Source organism: Ceratina calcarata, unplaced genomic scaffold, assembly GCF_001652005.2.
Source record: "Ceratina calcarata isolate Rehan_Ccalc_2016 unplaced genomic scaffold, ASM165200v1 scaffold430.2, whole genome shotgun sequence".
Lineage (NCBI taxonomy): Eukaryota > Metazoa > Arthropoda > Insecta > Hymenoptera > Apidae > Ceratina > Ceratina calcarata.
The window spans coordinates 84,242-104,803 of NW_017166723.1; the positions used below are offsets into that span (position 1 = coordinate 84,242).

The 20,562-nt window shown below is 40.3% G+C and overlaps 4 protein-coding genes across 6 annotated transcripts in view; 2 read left to right on the plus strand and 2 right to left on the minus strand.

The window, feature by feature from the left end:
- LOC108626866 (A disintegrin and metalloproteinase with thrombospondin motifs 7) overlaps positions 1 to 2,675 on the plus strand; it is a gene marked incomplete at its 5' end in the record, with an annotated part of 15,830 nt that extends 13,155 nt beyond the window's left edge. The window contains 3 exon segments of the mRNA XM_026815154.1: positions 228 to 478; positions 1,266 to 1,489; positions 1,877 to 2,675. Of these exon segments, the coding sequence (XP_026670955.1) occupies positions 228 to 478; positions 1,266 to 1,489; positions 1,877 to 2,160 (759 nt within the window).
- On the minus strand, positions 2,554 to 20,460 carry LOC108626872 (A disintegrin and metalloproteinase with thrombospondin motifs 7-like). The gene is given in 20 exon segments (XM_026815153.1): positions 2,554 to 3,378; positions 4,056 to 4,269; positions 4,354 to 4,437; positions 4,748 to 4,891; positions 5,050 to 5,170; positions 5,523 to 5,649; positions 5,768 to 5,891; positions 6,248 to 6,490; positions 6,635 to 6,844; positions 8,193 to 8,288; positions 8,813 to 8,960; positions 9,035 to 9,181; positions 9,488 to 9,634; positions 10,030 to 10,154; positions 10,277 to 10,572; positions 11,296 to 11,461; positions 13,877 to 14,258; positions 14,659 to 14,887; positions 16,110 to 16,412; positions 20,390 to 20,460. Coding segments are annotated over 19 exon segments (3,603 nt in total). The 5' UTR covers positions 16,138 to 16,412; positions 20,390 to 20,460; the 3' UTR covers positions 2,554 to 2,806.
- LOC113464591 (A disintegrin and metalloproteinase with thrombospondin motifs 4-like) lies at positions 6,995 to 7,998 on the minus strand. Its single transcript, XM_026815152.1, has 4 exons — positions 7,782 to 7,998; positions 7,560 to 7,707; positions 7,281 to 7,327; positions 6,995 to 7,035 (listed from the first exon to the last, which is right to left on the minus strand). Exons 1-3 carry the CDS (start codon positions 7,925 to 7,927, stop codon positions 7,310 to 7,312), a joined length of 312 nt encoding a protein of 103 aa, XP_026670953.1. The 5' UTR covers positions 7,928 to 7,998; the 3' UTR covers positions 6,995 to 7,035; positions 7,281 to 7,309.
- The window catches only part of LOC108626871 (A disintegrin and metalloproteinase with thrombospondin motifs 12), a 54,099-nt gene continuing 53,992 nt past the window's right edge, over positions 20,456 to 20,562 (plus strand). For 2 of the 3 annotated variants that reach the window (XM_026815150.1, XM_018027801.2), the window contains exon 1: positions 20,460 to 20,549. The gene's annotated coding sequence lies outside the window, so the exon portion shown is untranslated. Of the gene's footprint in view, positions 20,550 to 20,562 lie in introns of all 3 variants that reach the window. The other variant, XM_026815149.1, reaches the window with a different exon arrangement.

The window sequence follows — 20,562 nt, forward strand, 5'->3', positions numbered from 1 at the left end:
TTATTATTTTAATAGTAGTAGATTGTACACACTGAGTACGTAGATTCTGCCAAAAGAAAAAATGATGGAAACAGTAGAAATTGGGACATTCCCTTTAGATGTCTTCCTCTCTCATCTGTTTTTCAATGAAACAATTTCTTCGAAAAAAAAAGATAGTATTCGAGCTTGACATGATTTTATCTTGTAAGCAGTTTCATTGAGGTTTTATACACTGCATACGTATGCAGATTTTGCCGAAAGAAAAGGTGACGGTGAAGTATTCGTTCGGCGTGAAAGAGAAGAATCCTCGTAGACCGGAATTCTCGTGGGACTTCGTCTCGTGGGAGGAGTGCAGCGCGAATTGCGGGCCCGGTGAACAGATTTCTAAACCTCGTTGCTTGGAGAAACTCGCCGGGATCGTTGACGAGATCTTCTGCAAGAACATACCGAAGCCGGAGGAAAAAGTGAAATCGTGTTATCGGGCAGCGTGCGTCCCGAGGTTAGATCACGCGCGTCGCCTTCGTTAAGGAAAATTTTTAATTAAGAAACTACGGACAGGGCGTTGAATTGAATTTCTTATCACGATATCCTAGTTCCCGTGTCCATTCAACTCTACGAGACTTTCAATTAATGTGATCGCGCTATAGAACCCGGTAGCTGATTCTATGCACTGTGTCCAAACATGTACGAAGGGAGTGTTCATTATTATTTATTTGCTACAACCTGAATCCTAGATATATTATGTCCCGCCCGGAGGAGCATAATACCAATCTTGAAGACTTAAGCACATTATTAGAATTGTAAATAGGCAGAGGCAGGGCATTTCTGACGAACTGATGTTTTATCGTGAGGGTTTTGCTAACAGATTTTTATTTAGAACATAGATGAATCGTAATTACATTGTCTTTGTTTAAAAGCGATTTTCTACCCAAAAGAGATTGTTTTGAATGAAATCAAGACCAGAGTATAACAGACTTTTGTCTCGTCAAGGAGACAGTTGACGATCTAGAAAACTTCTTATTCAAGAACGAAAAGTGTAGTCCCATATTTTCCACTATTCTTTCGTGGTTATCGATAAAATACAGCAAAAAACGTTGAAATTTTACTTCTTAGAAAAGTTTTTGCGAAAACGCAATTCTTTGACCAAAAAGTATCATTAAATCTCGTTAGTCTCGTTTTAGGCGCGTACTAATACTAATCCTCCGTGATTATGAAGACGCAATACTGCATAAAAAGAACGTGAATAGTCTATACCAAGAAGCATCACTAAATCTCGTTGGTCGCAGATGGATGATCAGTGACTGGCAGGGGTGTACGTCCTGCGTGATCGGATGCGAGAGGAGACGCACCGTCAAGTGCGTACGTCCCGTCGGGCACTCGGAGCAGGATGTAGATATTATCGCTGACAGCTACTGTCAAGGACCGAAGCCGAAGGAACAAGAATTCTGCACAGGCCGGGAGAAACGACAACCCGGCGCCGAACCACCGATTCCCAATCGGAGCAACAAAAGTAGTACTCGTGTTCTTTCTTTCCCTTCCCCTCCGCGCGCGATCGATAGTAAAAGATACCATCGGACAGATATTCGAACGAACGCAACACCCGGAGTAAAACGATTTTATTTGCGACAATGTTTCCGTCCGGAGACCGGGACACTTGACTGATATAATCTCGTAACGATCTGCTGTTTAACGATACTTTGCTGGAAGTTTTAACGACGTCCTCCTTCCTCCGCAACGGTTTTAACTTCTTGACACTTTGTCAAGGCAAGACGTTCTCGATCGAGCGTATAACTTTAATAACTATATAACAACGTTGCCTACAAGCGTCTTCATTCGATTTACTAATTTTATATACTGAAACGTTAAATACCTGATTTGAATGATAAATATTTATCAGTGAAGGGATCGCGGACTTGTACAAGGGGGAAGAAGGAGTTAAGGGACCGTCGAGATATAAGGGAAAGCGAAATGGTGATCGACAAAGAAGACGTGAACAATTTAAGGCTGACTATTATTTTGGAACGCGATGAGGAGAACAACGTCGTGAACTTTCCGAAGGATTTCCAGCCCCAGCCCCCGGGCAACAGCACGGAATTCACTTTGGTCGGGATGGACGCAGTCAGGTACATAGAGAAGATTCAACAGGACGCAGGCGTCGCGTTGAAAAATCGTCTTGGATGACGTAAAAGTTCACCGGATCGCCAGACGCGTTAAATTAAAGTATACATACATAATAATGTACCGCCGAGAAGGTTGCGTCTCTTCGGTTAATTAAACCGGTGACACTGAGTGATTGATCGTGGCTTAGAATTTGCAATACCAATCGGACGAGCTTGAAGTAATTTCGTAACAAATCACGGTCCTCCAGTATTAAAGTATCGTCAAGGTGAATCGACCTTTCAATAATCTATCTTTAGTGAAATTAATGAAAATATTTAAATAGCCATAAAATAAGGACTTATCTATATTTCATATTTCTAAATACTTCCATAATAATCGACAGTATTAAAATACCGTCAAGGTGAAACGGCTTTTTAATAATCCATCTTTAAGATTAATAAAAAGACACAGATATTTAAATAGCCATAAACTAAGGGCTTATCTATATTTCATATTTCTAAATACTTCTACAATAGTACAACTGGATGGTCTGTAACATTATAGTATCAAATAAACGTCGATTAGTCAACCATCGATTTCGTGTATGCATTTGTTGTATATCTAAACCGTCGTGCTCCTTTTGAAAGTATGGGAAAGCAGTGTGAAAAGTGGGAAAGAAATTATCGTTTCTGGTTATTTCTTCCAAATAGAAAGCACTTGCTAATTTTCACCGTTTCACGACCTTGGCTAACGACGACCCGTCCTGTCCAGCGGGAGTCGATGGGACCGTCTGATGGCCCTGCACCTCCTCTATCCTGCTGACAGCTTCCGAACCATTGTATATTTTTACACGCGACATATCGATACCGACACCGACCAGATCTCCGCTTTCTTGGAACGCTCTGTCCGACAGATTCATTCTTAGGCTGTCCTCTATAATAGGCACTTCCATCAGCACCACGTTCTCGACTGGGACAGAGTCCTTGATGATCGTTCCCGGCTTCGGCGTGGTGAATCTGCTCTGGCTGGTATGGTTCCGATCGCAAACAGCCCGCTTCTTCTTGTCCTCGTCCCAGAGCGACCAGTCGCGAAGCAGCTGCAAGAAGTCTACGGTGTCTGCCTCGTTTCCGGCGTCCCGAGACGCGCCGTACGATTTTTCTAAATAGTGGGCCAGACTCAAGTCCACGAACTTATCGATTATCTTAGCTTGCTCTATCGCAGACAACGACTTTTTCGCCTTGGCTGCCTTCAACGCGTTTCGAGTCTTCTTTGGACAGGTCTTCTTGCACGGTCTCTGACCTGTTGAAGGAAGGCGACGTTATTGGCGATTAAAATTTTTGGCGAACTCTCTATCAAAGATACATAACGAGGTGTAGTCAGCCCAATTCCGTTGCAAGAGAAATTATAAAAATAAATCTGCGGATCTCATATTAATAATTCAATGGATGTCATTAAGCGCAGGCTTAAACCGTTCTTTCTAAGAACAGACTTTTATTTTTTGTTTTAGTTATTAATTATAATTATAAGATTGTATTATATCTGTTAAAAATCTATTTGCCAATATAATTAAATAAATAAATCAATCAATAAATAAATAAATTGAAATTTAATAGAGGCTACGTTCTCTTTGAACTGTAATAATGTTTGGTATGAAATAAATATTTCAGAAATACCCGGATTGATGGAACCTATTGATCAGACTATAAAAAAAAAGTTGTATTCGATCAAAATATAATTTCTAGTAATTTAGCGGAGCGCAAGCAATAAATAACCGGCAAATGGGTTTCGCGCGCGTGAATGACTGCACGCGCGTGAGTGACGCGCCAATTAAACTGTCGATGATTAATGGACGAGGGAAATATTTGAGAGATTGATTGTCCGCGTCTTAAAATAGCGCGAGGAAATTATCTTGCTGAACTAAATAAAATCGGTTCGCGCGGCTAATGACATTTATCCGGAGATAAAGGTTCCCTCACCTGTGCATTCTTCCTTCTGCCTCGGCACGCGACCTTTGCACGCGTCCGGATTCGCTTGAACGTCGTCTCCGCCGGAACGCGCCGGCGGTCGGATGCATTGAACTTTCCGATGCCTGAATCCTTTCTTTCCGTCACAGGCGCTGCACTTGCTCCATTGGCTCACCCGCCACCTTCGACCATAGCAAATTACTTTAATAATTTACGCATTTGTGTTCTTATTCGATCACTGATGATGCCCTTAATTTAATGCATACCTCATGCAATTAATTAAGTCGCGTCATATTAGATATAATTGTACATAATAATACGGCCGCGGTTTGCCATCGCAGTAATTAGGACTCACCTCTCCACCACTCTCCTCGATGCACTTCGCTTCCGAAATCTAAAATGACACCCGTGACGAAGTATTTCTACAATTATTTAATGTACATTTCACATTTATAAAAAGGAACAGAATGTATTTAAAGGAATATTTTATTTAATTTCCATATTTTGACTACCTCACGAGTCACTGGTTATTAAGTCTTGAAATGCGACGCGATCAGAAAATTAAGCAATTGATTAAGCAATAGCTTATTGGTCAGCATCATCGAAATCATAATACCGTTGTATTAGGCATTGTTTCCCAAACGGTGATAATAACCAGGCCCCCGATACGTGTGATTAAATCAATTTAGATACACTGAAATTACCTTTGTTCCCCCGCCACATTTAGCAGTGCACGCAGACCAATCTACGTAATCCCACAAGTATTTCGGCGTGTGTGACGGATCGGTCGACATCACGTAATACTCGTAATGAATTCCAGGATTGCTGGCCCTATTCAAGAACGCGTACTAAAATCGTCACGAGGAATCAATTATTATTGCTTCCAAAGTGTTTCAACGTATACTACATTCAATACCTAATATAGTGCACACGTATTTCTATTTGTACTACGCTCATATTTTATGTCCTTTTTAACGAACATGTGATTAAAGCGATTACTGCGTACCTCTATGCGAATGTCCTCAGCTATAGGTCCCTTCATTTCGATTTCTTCCTTGTCCGGCTGGGGATAGAGATAAATGAGCATAGACTTTGCGCACGTGTAATCACCGGCTCTGTTTATCCTCCTGCAATCAATGGTAATCTATCTAATCACTATAATTGTAGCTAGACAGGTTTCTACTTTCGATAGGTTAGCAATCTTTAATATTTTAAAGGTAAAGAATGTTAATTAAAGTGGTGCATATGAAACGTCGTTTCGTTCTTTAAGAAATTCTCTAGTCAATTTTTTTTAAAGACGTTGAAGTAGATAATAACTTATTTAAACGGAATAAGTGATGTTCTAAAGAAACCGGGTTCACCGTACTTGAAGAAAACGAATATTTTATTAAAAAATTAATAAAAGGTAAAAAGAAATGAATATTTAGAAACGTCATAAATTATTTAATCATCATAAATACTAAATAATCAAATAATTACAGATTTCCATTGATGCAATAGTCGGAGCCCTTTTCGGGTTTCACTGCTAACACGTTGGTGTTAGGCTTCGCTTCCCACACTCGTATGCTTCGAGCCCCCTTAGGAATAGTAACTACCTTCATGTACGCTGACAATAAACATACACGCATGAATCATTAACACAAATTGAATCATTGAGACAGAAATATAAATCACACGATTTCCATTTATACATATTGGCTTCCTATGTTGTAAGCAGAACTTACTCGAGGGGACGTTCGTCTCAGTATAATCACCCTTTATTTGTTTGCATTTGGTACCATCACCCTTGCAGACGCCGCATTTGTCATCGACGGCATTCGAGTCCAGAATCCAATCGCATCCCACTTTCTGTAATATCATACACATATAATGAACTCGCATAATTTACTCTATTAATATNACATATGCAGGCACGATTTACAATATTCTTTATTTATCTTTACAGAACGGTGTTTTGTCGTCTCTATTATAATAATGTCGTAATATTACCACAGGTATCATATGCAGGTACATTGTGCCGCGAACGACACCCTCTCCATTGCAAGTTTATTACGTGACCCACGCTCAGTTGACAGATCACGTAAAACTACATAACTCGACAACCATATGTTAATATTACATGTTCATTATCGTCTATTGTCGTTCAAACAGACCTATAAATTATCATCCTTAACACTAGAAGTGAAAAGCGTTTGATATCTCACCCTGCACACGCCGAAGATGCACATGTAGTTAGTGCCGGGTTTACACGGGGTCGTGTCGTTGGCGACGCTGTTCAGCTCGACTAGAACCTTCTTCTCGTTCAAGCAATACAATTTGCACGGGTCCTTGACCGAAAAGTCGAGGTACGGCGTCCACGTGTGTAGTTCGTTGTCGCTTAAAACCTTCAGGTTGTTATAATGGCTGCACTGCACCGCGCGGAACGACGGCTTGTCGGCAGGACAGGGCTATAGAATAAAGCGAATATAATCGTTTCTCCATCAGAACAGTGGCTGCGGAAGCCGCCGCAAGGCAAAGAACGTGAATCTCAGAAATTTTATACACAGAACAGTTCGTATCGAATAAATAGTATAAAGAATAATGGAATTCACCGTGGTGTTGCAGATGGTCACCTTCTTCCTTTCTCCCAAGCAGTATCTGCCACCGTTGGAGGGTGGTGGATTGTCGCATTCCCTTTCAGAAGACTTCAAACCTCCGCCGCAGGTTCTGCTGCATTTGCCCATGGGTCCCCACGTGCCCCATCCGCCGTGTACCGCTGCCGGCCGCGTGCCTCGGTCCACGCATTTCTTCCGGATGCACCACTGGACACGCGCGCGTTCTTTGCGTTATTGCGCGTCTCACACTTTTAAATTAGTGATGAATCGCGTGACATAGTACGGCTGAGCGCTTTACGTACCTTCTTCTCGCCGCACATGGACCCTTCAGCCATCGGTTGGCCTTGCGATAGGCACGTCTCGTTAACCTGGCACCAGAGTTTGTCGCAGACTTGGAGCTGCAAAATACGATACGTACATTCGCAGTGGGAACATGAATCATTTATTTCAGGAAATAATCGAATTAATTTCACACTAACAATAAATGAAGTACTAATTGATTTCACACTAACAATAAATGAAGTACTAATTGAAATATAATGATTTACTTTGATAAATAACGTTAGTAATATTATTAACAAACTAATATAAATTAATATCTGATAAGTAATATAAACAATTTAAGTATAATAATGATTTATACCGTAGTTGATCATTTATCTATAGGGTGTCCTAGTGTTGATGGTACAACTGTGGAGGGGATGATAAAACAATTAATATACATCGCATAGTATAAAATTATGCAAATGAGAAATCTATACAAATGAATTATATACTTTGATATATGTTAAAAAAAATATGAATTTGCATAAAAGACCGCAGACTAATAATCGTCCTGTTCACGGTTATACCATGAATACAGGGACACTGGAGATGAAGATCAGAAGGTTATTATCCGAAATAGAAGAGAATCGTGATTTACTCGACTCATTAGGCAATGCTGCGAGCCAGGGAACGTCATTTGGCACTGAAAATCGCCGTCATACATCGCGCCCGCCAGCATGTTCGGATATTTGAACCTCTCCGGCGGATTTCTCGGATCGTCGTTCAGACACTCGCCGAGGCCACTCCTAATCGATCGATTGGATCCTTTCAATCATCGATCGAGCACGAAATAACGAAACGAACAGACAAGTGAATTTACTGGAGGAAATCGGTAACGTATTTCCTGCTGCAGGGCGACCATCGGATTGAATAGATGTACACGATCGGCGACATGAGGAAGTAACTGTCGTCCGTGTCCTTGGGCTTACACCCGCTTATGTCCTCCTGGTCGTGCGAACAGCCCATCCTGGAAACCAATGGTTTATCAAATCATATTTTTCCATTTACTAATCGCGGAACACTGACAATCGAATAGTTTCCGAGATGCATTTGCCCATGGGTCCCCACGTGCCCCATCCGCCGTGTACCGCTGCCGGCCGCGTGCCTCGGTCCACGCATTTCTTCCGGATGCACCACTGGACACGCGCGCGTTCTTTGCGTTATTGCGCGTCTCACACTTTTAAATTAGTGATGAATCGCGTGACATAGTACGGCTGAGCGCTTTACGTACCTTCTTCTCGCCGCACATGGACCCTTCAGCCATCGGTTGGCCTTGCGATAGGCACGTCTCGTTAACCTGGCACCAGAGTTTGTCGCAGACTTGGAGCTGCAAAATACGATACGTACATTCGCAGTGGGAACATGAATCATTTATTTCAGGAAATAATCGAATTAATTTCACACTAACAATAAATGAAGTACTAATTGATTTCACACTAACAATAAATGAAGTACTAATTGAAATATAATGATTTACTTTGATAAATAACGTTAGTAATATTATTAACAAACTAATATAAATTAATATCTGATAAGTAATATAAACAATTTAAGTATAATAATGATTTATACCGTAGTTGATCATTTATCTATAGGGTGTCCTAGTGTTGATGGTACAACTGTGGAGGGGATGATAAAACAATTAATATACATCGCATAGTATAAAATTATGCAAATGAGAAATCTATACAAATGAATTATATACTTTGATATATGTTAAAAAAAATATGAATTTGCATAAAAGACCGCAGACTAATAATCGTCCTGTTCACGGTTATACCATGAATACAGGGACACTGGAGATGAAGATCAGAAGGTTATTATCCGAAATAGAAGAGAATCGTGATTTACTCGACTCATTAGGCAATGCTGCGAGCCAGGGAACGTCATTTGGCACTGAAAATCGCCGTCATACATCGCGCCCGCCAGCATGTTCGGATATTTGAACCTCTCCGGCGGATTTCTCGGATCGTCGTTCAGACACTCGCCGAGGCCACTCCTAATCGATCGATTGGATCCTTTCAATCATCGATCGAGCACGAAATAACGAAACGAACAGACAAGTGAATTTACTGGAGGAAATCGGTAACGTATTTCCTGCTGCAGGGCGACCATCGGATTGAATAGATGTACACGATCGGCGACATGAGGAAGTAACTGTCGTCCGTGTCCTTGGGCTTACACCCGCTTATGTCCTCCTGGTCGTGCGAACAGCCCATCCTGGAAACCAATGGTTTATCAAATCATATTTTTCCATTTACTAATCGCGGAACACTGACAATCGAATAGTTTCCGAGAAGAAATTCATCTCGATTCCCGTCTTTATTAATCCCTTCGCTGTCAACGAGTCAGCGGAAACAGTAGACAGTTCCACGAGTTTTTATGGACCCTAAATTGAACTTTTATCATAATTTGTTTATTAAATGACATTGATAATTATTGCGAGTCTCTAGTGGGGGAGACTTAGACGAATGGGTAAAGAGCGAAGGGATTAAGATTCGCAAAGAAACGTGCATGGACAAGTACACGTGACCAACTTCGTGGGCAACTACGATTCCGAGCAACAGGCCACTGTCTTCGTTGATCGCGGCTGATCTGTCTGGATCGCAGGCGGCTGCCACAGATGCCAGACCCATCAGATCGCAGTTCGTTCCTCTCGAGCAAATATCATACCTATAATACGTACACAGACAATTTCAAAGCTAAATTCTTCAGTTTTAATAAAGTTTTATTAAAGTGTCTCATTTAAATGAATAGCAAAGATGAACAGCAATTTCTTTAAATTTTTTGTTACACATAATAGTTTATTATAACTGAGCCTTCTAACATACTTAAAGAAAATTAAGAATTACTTGGTTCAATATTTTAAAGATAATTTCTTCTTATTTTAGTTATTAGTTATAATAATAAGATTGAATTATATTTAAGCCCATTATAAAGAAAAATATTTGCCAGTATAATTAACTAAATTAATAAATAAATAAATACTCAAGTTAGAAATGGGTACGAATACTAATGGGATCGACTGTATATGTATATGTATGTATGTAAATATAATACATGAGTACCTAGTCACAAGGACTGCTACGTCGAAGTGATTAGGATGAGTATGATCCTTGGGATTTATCTTCTTAGCCCACGCCATAAAACTATGTAACGTATCCTCGGCCGCGGGACTAATGAGTAAATCTATCTACGGAAAAACCGTCTAGATAAAATACCTCGAATATCAGAATTAACGCTAGGATACTCAGCATTATGTTAAATAGCTTCACATAGTCACGTCTCTATATTTTACCATCAATTTCGTATTACCTCTTCCTTCTCCTTCTCCAAATATATCATGCGAACGACGACCACCTCGATTTGATTCCCGATGGACTTGTCGTGATAAAAGTCCGCCACCATGTTCATAATTGTCAGCAGATACTGCTCGTAATTAGTGTTGTTGTAAAAATCGAGGAACCGTCTATCCGCAACCAATCCTATTTCTATATACCGATGAATGCTGTGGGTACCAAAGAGACTCCCCTTTGCATCGGCTGGATTCGCTTCCATTAACCGTTTCGCTCGCTTTGCTAACTGTTCCGCCCACGCCGCCTCCCAGTTCTCTATTCCCGAGTAAAACGAAACTCCATGAATATCAGTTCTACGATTCAAACTTCAAATTAAAATAATTTACTCCTTAGGTCTTCCCTTTACGATTTTTTATTGAGAAAACTAAACGTCGTCGACTAAACTATCGTCAGAACTTAAGGTTGTATGAGCCCTCAAATAAAAACGATAACAAAGTATTGAAATTTTAACAATTTTTATTTCACTTTTGATATTTCGCTTCTTGACATTCAATGATAATTATTGTGAGTAAGAAAGATTAATGAGAAATGTTATATACAGGAATTATAATTCCTTGTCATTCATAATAATTATCATTTAATGTCGAATTATAATTTCTCTATAAATGCATGAAATCCGCAGTCTAATTATTTAAGATGCACAGTAAAAAGTAAGAAATATAAGACTTGTAATTAATGTAAACAGTTGTAAGTCAGGTACAATCCAATCGAAAAGTGCCAAAATCATGTATTAAAATATTAGAAATTATACATTAAAAATTCCCTGCTACTTAAAGAAAGACTTCGAAATTTTCCCTAAAAGTTTATCGCTTTAAATATTAGACATAGCTTTTTATCATAGTTCTTACATTTTTCATAGAGATCTTAAGGGTTCATGCAACCTTAAAAAGCGTATCATTAAAAACCAGTCTTTCATTTGTCGAAGAACGATCGTTATGTTATTCATATAATTTTGTATACGGTTTGTTAATTACTAACCGTCGGTTCCGCAAAACTTCTTGGCGGTATCGTTTCGATCTGCGCTGATCTCGTGAGGTGCCTCTCGCTTGTACGCGATGTGAACGTGCTGGCCATCATGCTGCGGTTGGGCTTCGTTTGCTGGCTCGATGAAGTACCGCCCGTGATTAGTTTGCATGTAACCGACCTGCACGCGATCCACGTTTATCGGCTACGCGTTAATCAACGTTTATCGCAAAGAGAGGACATATCGAAACTCAGGCGAAATGAACTCTTTCTCCCATGAACCCAATTTAAACACGTTCCACGTCGTTGCTACAGATAACGTCGACGTTTAATCCATTAAAACAATTTTTCTCAATTCGACGCAAAGCGAATTGAATTAAGGGTTCTATAAAAATTTATGCATTTTAACCGATGAACGCTTAATTTACTGCTACAACGGCGATATTTCTTGTGCAGTAGCGGAGCCGATTGAATCCTAGCGAAATTTTCAGCTGGCGAAATCGCGGAATTACGCACGATCACACCTCGGAAATTGCAATTCAGCGAGCTCCCAATTAGAAGCGTCGTGGTTTACGCGTGCAACATTTATCGCGGCTGGAACTCTAATCGTATAATTCAAAACGCTTTCGCGTCTCCCCCGAGTGCGAGCGAGCCGGCACGCTCTCTCGGAAATTCGCGGCAAATTGTGGTCTAGCCGACAGGAAGGCCTCGATATTCGTGAAAATTTACCGATTCGGTAATGCGTTGCACACGCGCCGCGGCCGACCGGTGCCGGCGTAACGGCTAACTTCCCTAGGTCGAGCGAGTAACGATGCTCCTGGGAGTCCTGACCTAAGGGATATTTTAAATTACGACCGCCTCTCCACAATCTCCAATCTCCTTACAAAATAAAAAGGTAGGAAACTGCGTTCTCCACTTTTCACGTAGCATCTATTTAATTATTTCATTAGTTTACGTTTTAAAAAATTATTTTCCGATGGTTTAAATGTCTTCGAGAGAAGAAATTGTTATTTAATTGGAAAGAGCGACTAGAATGCTTTAGTAATTTAATAGAAAATTATGACCGCCTCTCCATAATCGCCGATTTCCTTACAAAGTAAAAACGTAGCATTTGTTTAATTATTTCATTAGTTTAGATTTTTTAAAAATTACTCTTGGATAGATCGAATGTCTTCGAGGAAGGAAAATGTTATTCAATCGACGACCAGAGTGGTTTAATAATTCAACAGAAAATGAGACATTTGTGTGATAATCTGATATCACTATCACTACCACTACTACAACCTTCCTGTGTAATGTAACAGGCTCGTTGTCACTGGTAGGATGAAATTATGCAGATCGCGTCTCGAAACTCGGGACTCGGTGCAACGCGATGGTGATTGCGTCAAACTGAAACCGAGAACCGTTCACTCAACGTGTCTCGCAGTTGAATTCACGGAAGAACATACGGATGTTAACTACGTTGACGTTAAAATAATTCGGTTCAAAGAAGCTAGTAAAGTGAACGTCCCAATTTGTACTCACTGGCGTATTTTTCTATCCAGGCTGCGGATTTTATGCATTTATAGCAAACTTTGATATTTAAAAGAAGGAAAAAATACACAGTAGATAAAATCGAATAAAGTATGAATATGATTATGAATAATGACAGCGAGTTTCAATTAAAAATAAATAGAAACACGAACATTAGAAATGCGTACTTCGAGCATTCATTTTACAAGAAAAATTGATTCTAAATGATTTTTTGCTTGATTTATCTGAATGTATATTAAATTCCATGTGTAAAAGTATTTAACGACGCCGAATTTTGACTGATCATGAGTAGAAATTGTGACTTTACGATACTGCGCTGTGATCAGTGTTGAACAAAAGCTACGAGACGTTGTCTAAATTGGCTATCGGGAGATGCAATATACTTTTATTCCAGCGATGATTCATAACTGTGACACGTTTGGCTATTAAACGCGATCTATCATAACGAGTTCAATTGCGCGGAACCTTTAAAGTTAAAAAATTAACGGATCATCGGCAAGAATTAATCGCTTATTGTGTGTGCCACGCTATCGGCCGCTCTGGCATTGGACGTAAAAAACGGAACCAATGCGGCACTTCCTTAATAAAACTAATACGTACATGTCAACATTAATCTAATGTTTTTTTTTAAAAAACAAGTTTTAATTACAAGAACTGAGTTTAAGCTTTCACTGTTGATTCGTTCCTCCTTTTAAGAAAAATTATATGTATACCCTTTACAATTATAAAATCATAAATATGTAAGATATATAAATGTACTTAAACCCAGAAAATATTTAAAAGAATTATATACCTGCACGGGATTAAGTAACGACAGAATAAAAAAGATCAATGGAGTTTCCAGATGGAGACGAAAAATATCACTGCTAATTCGTTCCTGTCTTTAAAGAGAAATATATATATATTCCTATAAAATTATACAATTATAAATATATATACTTGAACCCACATCATGTAAAAAAATGATGTACTTCTATGTTTCAAACGACGACAAACTTAAAAGATCAATGAATGTCCAAAATGAAGATGAAAAATGTCCAAAAAAATTGTGAAAGTGACTAACCACGCCATCGCATAGCGACAGGGCTGCCTTAGAAGGGCTATGGTCCCTGACGAAACCCCGGTAGTGGCACTGTTGATCGGGGGCCCTCTTGAACTTCACGGCCTCGTCCAAGTTCTTCCTGAGGCCGGCGCCCCGCGTCTCGATCACCATCTCCGGCGATATGAAATCGTGGTACGGAGTGAGCTCCACATGGTGGTCGATCCCGTTGAAAGGTAACACCAGGTGCACTTTATCCGCGTCCGGTTCTCCGGCCGACCTTTTCCTGCGGTTGCTGACTTCCCCGCGGTCATAAAAATTCGGCAGTTCGTACTTATAGAAATTACCGTCCTCGAACACCCTCCTCGGGACTAGGTACTCCGCGCTTGGTATGTCTCTCGTGTATCTGGACACCAGAAGTTAGCGAGACTTAATTAAAGAAATCGGAAAATGAATTTCGCTGTTCAAAACTCAATAATATTCCGCACTTGAAAAAGACAGTCTTTTCGACTTAATTAAATTGCACGAGAAACGGATTAACCCTTGCACTCGCTAAACTTTTATCGTGACGATTGATCTTATTTGGGAAGTGGAATAGCCGCGAGTTCGCGTTCGCGAACAAGCTGACACGTACGATCCACGAGTAAAATGTTCCAGGACGCGATGGAACGATCCCAAAAAATGATTTGTCTGCGAGAATCACGGGACATTCGTTATCGAAATGGCGAAACTCTCGAAGAACTCGATCGGTGGAAAATGGCCCGATGGTATGAAACGAACGATTCGCAATCCACGAAGGCACTTACCTACCATGGTATACGTTTTCAGTTGCAGAGCCGTCCTCTGCCGAGGATCGCGGGTCCGAAATGATCGCGATTGCGCCGAGAAACGTCAGAAGTACTTGGAATCCGTTCATGACAGGCCACTTTTTCGTCCGCGTCTGCTGAAGTCCGTCGAGTGAGTCTATCGAACAACGAAAACCTCGCGCACAACTTGTTTCCGTTCCACAGACAAGTTCCCCTTGAAGATCTTTAACTAAAATCCATTCAAAGATCTACGATTACATGCATGCACGCACGCATGGATACATTATGCATAGAGTATGATAGAATAATAATAATGATAAGGTATAATATTAATTATAATAGTGATGAATAATAATAATCAAAATAATAGGAAGATATGTTTATTTATTAAAAATCTCGAAACATGCGATAGACAGGGATAGCAAATGCTTGAGACGATCTTAAGAATAAGAATATATTCTGAATACCGGCCGTAGAGTCAATTTTGTTTGACGCACAAAAATCATTTCTATTTTTCGCACTCACGTGCTGGGAATCACTTAGAGTCTAATTGTAAGCGTCGGCCATGGCCGTGAAGATTTATCGCGAACAAAAGGAAGTATTTCGCTTATGTAATAGAGCAGCGTGTAATCGCTTCGATTTTACTCGTCGTTGTCTTTATTCAACGTCGGACTAGCGAGATAGGTATTTACAATGAAAAAGCAGAACGCGGTGGAAAGAGAGAAAGAAGAAAGTACAGTTGGGCAGATTATAAACTGTGCGGTTAAAGCTCCGAGGTGGTCCGTTCTCGATCGTCACTGCGGCTGTCGATGACAACCGGTCATTGGCCAGCGAGTACCCTAATTAAAGCTGCGAGAATCGAACGAGCAGAAAAGGAAGAGACATAAATTGCCAGGATCAGCTGCACCGCCTAGAGTTAAACTCGGCTTGATGACTTCCAGGCCAACTCGTAATGTCTCGATAACTTTTCATGGGAAATGCCATTCCACATATGAAACGTGGAATTTTACTCATAAATTTACCAAATTTACTGTAATCGTTCTTGAAGTTGAATAATTAAGCAATTTTTCAATCAAGGAGAAATTCGTATGATTTTATGCCTCGTATGGTTTTGTAATAACTAGACTAAATAATGCAATATGCACTCTGCTTTTGATATTTATTTACATATAGTGTTTATATTTGTTGCACATTCAGTTTTCTCATAAATGCATGAACTCCACAATCTGTTAATAACTTATTATGGGAATGTAATATGATTGATATTGTTTTACAGAGAATTAATAATGAAGAGACCTAATTTTCATACTCCAGTGGACAGTATATCCAAAAATCACTTGAACGATTTCTATTCCAGGTACAATTTAATACCTAAATTTGTTTTAGAATTGTAATATAATTAATATTATCTTAGAGAGAATTAATAATCTCGAAACCTAATTTTCGCACACCTAAATGAACGGTACGTCCGAAAGTCATTTGAACGACGAATTCAGCTAAATCCTTATTCCTTTACGATCCGCTCCTCGTTTATAGTCTGTTATAACCCAGATTACTCAAGCGCCTTATCGGGAGATTAAACTTAAATCGTGGCAATCAGGGGACTAACGTTTGACGAGCTGACGATTTCGCCAATCACGTCTCTATTTACGAGTTACTCTGCATTGATTTCCATTACCGTCTCAAACTACTATCCCTGATATTGCAGGATACTCAGCCTCTCTTCCCCGTTACCGTTCGAGACTGATCATCTCCTGCAAACATCAACACTTCGACTACCTACCTTTTTACGAGACAATTTTTAGATAAAAATAAATATTGTTTTTACAGTAATTTATAAAAACATGAGCTTAGATCAACTACGAAATATAAAAAGGTAATAAAATCTTTTAGGGCCATCGTAACAGAAGGCAATTAAAATTGTTCGTAAGTCTTGGTCTAGGAATAGGTGAGGCGTGAAGATATTTAATTCCCTTGCAGCAAGGAATTTGCCAGACTAATGCGCGAATTGATTTACGAACAAGAATGCGAATAAATGAAATGAAAACGGCGGGTGCGGAGCGGCGTGGGCCGGAGGGAATTACCCGGGCCGAAGTCGGCTTCGAACTCGAATCGACAAAATGTAACGAAAATCCAGCCGGGATTCGTTCTCTCGCGTATGATAAACGATCAACCATAACGTTGAATTAACTTCCCGGGCAGTCGGCACGGCGCGCGGCGCGTACGTTTGATCGAGTCTATCGGACCGTATCCGTCAGCCGTTAGGATGCATTCACTCCTTCGCTTCGCCCGTGCGCCGCCGTTCGTTCCTACATAAAACGAGCACCGGCGATCGATCGACTGTAAAATACTTGCAAATAGGGTAACGCGATTCGCTCGGTTGTCGAAATTCTTTCAATACATTTGAAACAATCCTGTTCCGAGTGACTTTATAACAGAGTAATCACAAATTCCAATTTATCTTTAAGTACGGCGATTAACAAAAATATTTCGACACATCCTACAGAAAATTTGTGTAATATAAATTCAAATATAAACGCAATGTTTACAATGATTACATGAAAAATAGAGATTAAGATATTATAATAAAGTATATAAGATTAATAAAAATAATTCGACACATATAATACTACAGAGATTCATAATTATACAGTGGGATGACAATTATACAGGGTGATCTTGAATGACTTTCATAATTGGTCATTGTATTCGTCTTGAAATACTCTGCCAGATTGTAAGTAAAAAACCATAGCATTCAATTTAAAAAAACAGAGTTGATCTTCATATCTCTTTGGCGCGTCCATCTATAGAAAAATTAATAGCAACAGATTACGAGCCCCTCGATACCAAGTAAGATCGGTCTAATGCATTTTCCTCTATCTTCAAAAACAAGTGAGTTATCCGGGTGATCTGTTTCAAATACCCCAACATGTATAAATTGAAATCTAAACGCAATATATTATGTTTACCATTATTCTGAGATTGAGATATTAAAATAAAATCGAAATTTCAAGGAAGCAAGTCAAAGTATCGATGAGATGAATAATTGGCTTACGTTTAATGAAACACGGAGGAAGATATACAAAACTGACGGGGAAAATGATTTTCTGAATAATAGGGCAAGCGGAAAGGTAGTAATACTACGAACGCGTCCCACAAACTCGTTCGCGTGGGACAAGCATCCAAGAATTTTAGAATCGATACGACCTTCGGCGAGCAGCAGCAGCAGCAGCAGCAGCTGTGCAAGAATCAACTGGAGCAACGGCTCGTTTATTATGCGCTCGCGCGATATTTCAAATCGCATTAAAACGTCACACGATAAAGTAATATCCGCCCTTGTCGGTCCTCGCGCTGAAACTTTGTAAACGGCGGAAAGTGACTGAAACAGCGATCGTTAACAATCGTTTTTCTTTATCCGATGGCCCTCGACGGTCGTTCATTTGATTACTCGAGACGAAGCACTTCAGACGTTTTGTTTCTGAATATTCACGTTTCCGCACGAGTCGACTACCGCCACTGAAATTCGAATTTTTATTGCACAAAGACAAATATCCTCGCATGCGTTACGAATTCTCTTTATACGTACAAACGTGCGTAGCTCAATGGGTGACAACGGTGCACGGTTGATGCTTGTATATTGTCTATTGTATTCGACGCAATCACCGTACACGATGATATCGCAGTGGCGCGATGCGCTTTGTAACGAATACCTTTCAATTTCAATCTCATTGCGATTGTGACGCGGCTTTAACCCTCCGTGCCACGTTACGCCGCGGTTGCTCCAAACGTATCGCTAACTTGCTTTCATCTCCGCCTCTACTACCTTTACAATGCGAATTTCAACTTGATACCGTTCATAATTCGAATAACGTTCGCATTTATAAATTATATAAATCTCTAAGCTCGAAAATAATCAATGGACTTTCATTTATTTGAACGTGACTTTTACAAAATGATAAGCTAATTCTTAAACCTTTTCCTAAGATAAGCTAATTTCTCTTGCAACTTCATTAATCAATTATATCGTCGCACTTGTGCCAATCTAACACTCATTATGCCAATCTTTCTTTTTTCGTTTATTACCTTTTTTCGAATTATGTACCTAATATATATGTTTGTACGTATGTTTATTGTATATAATATATATATACATAATATATATTCCTTTATTTCAAGTACTATACATGTCTACTCATGTGGGAACCGCGTATCACGTCAACTATTTTTCTCCCTTTCCCTTTCATTCCGGCGTTCACTGTTCAAGTGCTCGTCCCTTATTTCGAATTTTGTTCTCGTTTGCTTTGCTGATAAAATAATTCATGCGGCTCGTTAACAAGTTGCGTGCTGTCGACCGCGTGCACGCCGCATAAATCTGCCGCGCGTCGCGAATCTCCTCTTTTTCTCTTGCGATCCGATCGTCTTTATTCGAGCATGTACCTGGCCCGCGTACAACCAATTTGACACCAGCGCAAAGATTTCCATTCATAGGAAATAATCTGATAAGAATTTGAAAATCTGACATTTTATTTTTGAACATTTTATATTGAAAACATATGAAAAATTAAATAGAAAAGTTTACTCTGAACTGGGAATGTACACGCACTATATGCTTGTAGTTTAAGCGTAGATGCGGTCGTAACGAGACACAAGCAAAATTAATCAAGCCAACAAATTACTATTCTTTGTATTGTGGCGCGGTTAGGTTGTAAGCACAACCGGCATTCTTTTATGAAACTTCGGCCTTTGTCTCCCGCGACCTTTTACCCAGGTAACGAGTCATCCGGAGTCTACCAACAAAGTTAGTTCTTTCACAATTTTCCGCACCCTTTCGACCTCCCTGGCTCGCCAAGATTTATCCCCAACGAATTTCACTGCTTTGTCCTCGACTTCTTTACGTGTCTTGCCCTTTTTCTACACACTTTTTCGCTCCTTTTCTGCTAATTTGTCACCGAACTATCAGATTTCCGGCAGCACCCTCAAATCCTTTAATTCTCTAACAATTTATTAGGGTAGAACGCGCGGATCGAATTGCGAGCTCCTTATCGTAGACCAACGATTTGCTAGCGATACAGGGAACGCGATGCTACAAATATAAACCGTTTGTCAAAGTCGCTGAGGAACGAGATGCGGATTTACGGAAAGAGAGAGAGAGTCGAAACGCGAGCCTTTTACCGTGGACGTAGTTTAACGACGATTCGCTCGCGATACACAGGGTACGTTGCAATGCTACGGATATAAATTGTTTATCAAAGTCGCCGGGGAACGAGGAGTGGATTCGTGGAGGAAAAGGCTTTGCTCTTTGGAAGGAAGCGTAAGTACGCGCGCGAGCGGTGCTGGAGCAGATAAAGTTGCATGGCAAGGAGCAGAGTAAAGGGAGACAGATTCCTCGGGCGCAACGAGATCCGGAGGAACAAAACACAGAAAAGAGGAAGGAGTAGGAAACCCAAAGTGGCGGGAGAGGGTACAAGGTAGACCGCGTGCAGACGAGGACGGAGAAGGAAACCGACCAGAGAAGGAGATAATAAAAAGAGCAACAACGGATAGGCAGAAGGAGGTTGATCACGAGAGAGGGGAATGGGGAGACAGAGAGAAGGGAGGATAGAGAGAGAGAGAGAAAGCGAGGATCGAAAGAGGGAGAGGAAGAAAAACGGAAAGAGGAAGAGGGAAGGGAGGGTGACCGACAGAAAACGTGTCCACGACGACCACGACTGGGTGGAGGAACTAGTCTTACCTAGTAGATTGGCCTGTCTTGGTGTGCTTTTGCGCCCGTCTTAGGTAGGAGGGAACCGAGTTTCCTCTGTCTCTCACGATCAAAGTGACCGAGGAAGGAGGCGGGAAAGAGAGGCGAGATCGAGCCGCGTGCTCCGATACACGTAATCCGTGAATCGTACGTACGTACACTAC